The sequence below is a fragment of the Diorhabda sublineata genome, chromosome 6 (genome assembly GCF_026230105.1).
Source record: "Diorhabda sublineata isolate icDioSubl1.1 chromosome 6, icDioSubl1.1, whole genome shotgun sequence".
NCBI classification, from domain to species: domain Eukaryota; kingdom Metazoa; phylum Arthropoda; class Insecta; order Coleoptera; family Chrysomelidae; genus Diorhabda; species Diorhabda sublineata.
This window is the reverse complement of record NC_079479.1, coordinates 7,158,401-7,162,991: the sequence shown is the minus strand read 5'-3', so window position 1 is coordinate 7,162,991 and position 4,591 is coordinate 7,158,401. Positions and strand designations below refer to the sequence as shown.

Sequence of the window (4,591 nt, the reverse complement as noted above, 5' to 3'; positions counted from 1 at the left end):
TTTGTGAAATAATGGGTTTATTCAAACTTTTGTTTAATTTTCAGTCACCAGTTTCAAAAATACGTTCTGCAAGTAGTAAATATTAACATAGAGTCGGTTTTTAAAAGAATGTTTGTGATTGGTCAATGAAATCACTCAATAGCTTTGATATTTAATCTTTGTTAATTTTTATTTTTTAATTTCTTGGAATTCCCCCTTTTATTATTTAAACTTCTTTCTTTATTATCATCGCATGAATGAATAATTATTTTTAATATTTTCATTTTTTTGACATAGTTTTCTTTATTTGTTAAAAAATAAACAAGTACATTTATTTTTAAACTCTAACAATACTGAAATAAAAAGATGTTTATTGATAAATCGTATTTTTAATAATTTTTTATTTAATCGAAGAGTAAATTTTCTTTATAAAACTAAGAATCAAAACGTTTCCTATATGGTTCCGATTTAATTGAACACACTGTATAATAATGAGTTCAGCTAATGGAAAGAGAAGAGTTCGTTATTATAGGTTAAGTAAAAAAAACCGGGAACAGCTGTTTATTGTGTTTATCTATTTTGTGCTTAATAATAGAGCGACCATCAATATAATACCAAACATTTTTATTATTAATTGATAGAAAAGAATATCTTCATATTAAGATGAAGAATAAATGGTTTAAATTATTATGCAACAAAGCCGAATTACAACTTACAGGTACCTTGAATGGTGGCCAAAGTTTTAGGTAAATAAACATTAAATTTCTTCACCTTTTTTTAAAACTTTTTATATGTTTTTCTTGATAAATTGTCAATTCTCAACTGTTTTTTGAAAAATAATTTTCTATCAAAAGAGACCTAAAATACAGACTATCGATCAAAATAAATTTTAAATTTGTCACTGTAATTATTTAGATCTGAAAATTGTGTTAAATTATACATCTAACGTTTTTATATTTATTATATATTCTGGATTTGGTTTGTAGATGGAAAAAACATCCAAAACATGAGGACGAATGGATAGGTGTATTTTCAAACAGAGTTTGGATTTTGAAGCAAGAAGACAGTTGTATTTTCTATCAAGTGTTTGAAAAAAATACTACTGTTCAAAATAATAGTGAAACTGTGTATAATGATATTTTAAAGAACTATTTTCATCTAGAATTAAATCTCGCAAAATATTATGAGGAATGGTCTAAATGTGATAAATATTTTAAAGCTGCCGCAGAACAATTTTATGGAATAAGAATACTGAAACAAGATGTTGTTGAGAACATCTTTTCTTTTATATGTTCCTCAAACAATCACATTACAAGGTAATTTTTTCTCAATTCCTTATTCATTTGTAATCTGTAATAATTATTATAATAGGCAAATTGTGGGATAATACTATTCAGTTTGTATGCTGAGCAGGTATCCAGTGATTACTATTTTTTATTGATAAGTACACAGTTAGTTTTGTTTATTCATTATGCACTACACTCATTAAAACTTTCAATTAGGTAGTATAAATTGTCATTTAAGTCTATGCTTGGCTGCTGGTTGTACCATGAGGCCTATTTAGTTTAGTTGATAGATTAACGTATTTTTATAACTGATGTATAAGTTTTTTACTTTTACTTTGACAAGTTCAATCTGAAGAACTCCATATATATCAACATTCACATGCTTGGCAAAGGACAAAGTTCTTAAAATCAAATGAAATTTAGTAATCAGCACTTCATTCAAACCAGTAATTTCAGAACTGACTTTGGGATTGACAAAAAAGGTTATGGCAGTATTTCCATAATTTGATGAACCAAACCCAGGTTTTGGTTTATCTACTGTACGGGATAAGTACAATTTGAGGCTCTCTTAAATTCTTTTCTTGTTTTGATCTATAAACATCTTTCAAATCGTCACCCTTAACATGCCTTTTTAAAGAAATTCTATATGAAATGTGAACATTCAAAAAACCAAATCCAACAATGGATTGTGAACAAGCCAAAACAGTACTGGTCTGCGTCAGGAATTCTTTCAAATACTTTTTTTGTATCCATATCCTCGGAGTTGTTTTGCATATGTAGCACTTTAGATTTGATTTTGTTTCTCATATATTGGCCACTTTACCATCTAACATTGCAAAGTGAAATAATTTTAAAGTAATTTTCCTCATAGTATCGTAATCATTTGTATTAAATCAGTAAGAAGAAAATGTTTAAATTTCTGATAATAATTTAGATTCTTGTTTCCTGATTAAAGCTTCATTCAATAATACAAATAATAATTTGCTCTTATTATTTTTTTGTAGTTTCGTCCTACTTTGTAAAATGCCTATTGATATATTAAATATATTAAATATTTAACTATGTACAGTTTCAATCAAATAAATATTATTGTTTTTTATAATCATTAGGATAAGCAGTATGGTAGAAAAGTTAGCAAAATTTTATGGTGAAGAGATATGTCAAGTTGAAGGAGAAACTTATTATTCATTTCCTAGTGTCCAAGCATTATCTGATGAGACAGTGGAAGAAACATTAAAATCAAATGGTTTCGGCTACAGGTCAAAATATATAAGTAAATCTGCGAAATTAATAGTAGAACAAGGTGGAGATGAATGGATAAATAATTTAAAAAATATGCCATATCATGAAGCTAAGAAATCATTAATGACTCTAACTGGAATAGGAGCAAAGGTAATTTTTCATTCTACGATTGTTTACCTAGTTTAGTATTTCTCAAATTTTTTGCACTCGATGCTCTTTTATGTTCTAAAAGATATTACATTGTCCCCCATGTCAATTATGCAGTTTGATACTAATAAAAAGCAAAAAAAAGTTCTTGAAACAATTATATCCTATTTTAAACTAGGAGGACCATTTTACCAAACCTGAATCACACCACTAGAATTCACTGGAAAAGTTATTAGATTGGAAGCGATGACACGGGGTAAAAGAATGAATGAATGTAATTGAAAACGAAAAATAGAATGTAATGAATTGTAAAATTAAATCTGTTGTAAAGAATTTCAAGGTCGGTGAAATGTTTTCAAAAAGGTTAATAACAGCTGTCAAATTTGGTAGCACATGAAGTTTTGTATTTATTATCGCAAATCACGTGTCACTAGATGGCGCTGAATTTGGCTTTTATAGCAGTGAACAATACAATCTGTAAGGGTGTTTGATGCTGTCTAGTCATTCTTTGCTCAATTCTTCTTATCTCAGTGGTAATCCTATCTTTTAATTCCTGAATAATAGCAGGTTTTGTTTTATGAACAATGTTTTTTAAGTTGTTCTGGACAAATATTTGTCTGTCACTTAGAACTTAAAGTAAATTTGCGCATTTGTAATTTTCATATCTGTGGTAGATACATAAGTTAAAATTGAAGTTATTTCATACACGACAAATGTTGTTACCACAATAGGAGTTTTACATATATGAACTAAAATTGAGTTAAATGAAACAACCTGTATATATTGTTTTTCAGGTAGCAGATTGTATATGTCTTATGTCACTGGGGCATTTACAAGCCATTCCTGTAGATACTCACATTTATCAAATTGCTAAACGGCTGTATATGCCCAAATTGCCGAATAATAAGACTGTTACAGAAAAAGTGTATAATGATATTGGAGAACATTTCAGATCAATATTTGGTCCATTAGCTGGATGGGCGCATACAGTAAGTAAACAACTAATTGCAAGCTAGAACTGAAATAATGTCAAATATTTTTCAGGTTTTGTTTTGTGCGGATCTTAAAAAGTTTCAAGAAAATTATGGAGATGAAGAAAAGAAAAAACCAAATAAGAAATTGAAAACGAAAAGATGAACCTACAAATGCATTTTATGTTTTAAGTTTTACTCAAAATTCAGATGAAATTATATTTTATTTTGTCGGAAGGACACTTTTTTATAAAAAAATATATAATGTGATTCAATAATTTAATAATTTAAGTAACCAACTATTTTCGGCACGAACACTGGGAAGAATTAAAGAAAACAGATTTTAGATATAAAATAGTAAATAAAAGGTAAACAGTAATATCTAACCAAAATTTGAGTATTATAATTTCAGAAACAGTTGATTATATTCATACTGTACACACTATTTACAACAACACTGACAATTACACTGACTGACGCGCGTTTTGATAACCAAGTTATCGTCATCAGAGACTGAAGGTAAACTAAAACCTAATGAGTTTACTTGCCTGTTTTATACTAAATTTTTCCGCCAATAAGCCTTCTCCCGTGAAAATTAGTTCCAGCGGTAAAACCTTCTTAGCGGGAATCGTCATATTTATTACTTGACTACTAAACTATAGAGTGTACTGTAAAGAATTGGCCCTTTGTCCCTATTGAAGCTACTCTTGCATTTAGCAATTTCAATGCTTTCAAATAACCGTTGAGTACAGCTACATATTCAATAAAGATCTTTTCCTTGTTGTATCTCTTGATCGTAAGTGGAAAGTTAATTAACTGATGTACCGGGAAATTGAGACTGGCCATCTTATGTTGGATACAATGAAAATAAACAGCCGGGATATACCTGCACGTAGCGGTGTTTGTAAAGATTCATATTCATTGCGAAGCCACGAACCTAAAAAACAAACATTGCACGTTGTAAAG

General features: G+C 28.7%; 1 protein-coding gene across 1 annotated transcript; it reads left to right on the top strand.

The window, feature by feature from the left end:
* The first annotated feature begins 466 nt into the window (after window positions 1-466).
* LOC130445045 (N-glycosylase/DNA lyase) lies at window positions 467-3,903 on the top strand. The gene is made up of 5 exons (XM_056780529.1): window positions 467-725; window positions 966-1,295; window positions 2,375-2,657; window positions 3,449-3,643; window positions 3,699-3,903. Exons 1-5 carry the CDS (start codon window positions 643-645, stop codon window positions 3,789-3,791), a joined length of 984 nt encoding a protein of 327 aa, XP_056636507.1. The 5' UTR covers window positions 467-642; the 3' UTR covers window positions 3,792-3,903.
* Window positions 3,904-4,591: the final 688 nt, after the last annotated feature.

Bases quoted from the DNA above. Each gene is read 5' to 3' on its own strand.
- LOC130445045 (XM_056780529.1), top strand. From the start codon at position 643: ATGAAGAATAAATGGTTTAAATTATTATGCAACAAAGCCGAATTACAA. The intron at 1,296-2,374 runs GTAATTTTTTCT...TATAATCATTAG, and splicing joins TCAAACAATCACATTACAAG to GATAAGCAGTATGGTAGAAA. The intron at 3,644-3,698 runs GTAAGTAAACAA...AATATTTTTCAG, and splicing joins TAGCTGGATGGGCGCATACA to GTTTTGTTTTGTGCGGATCT.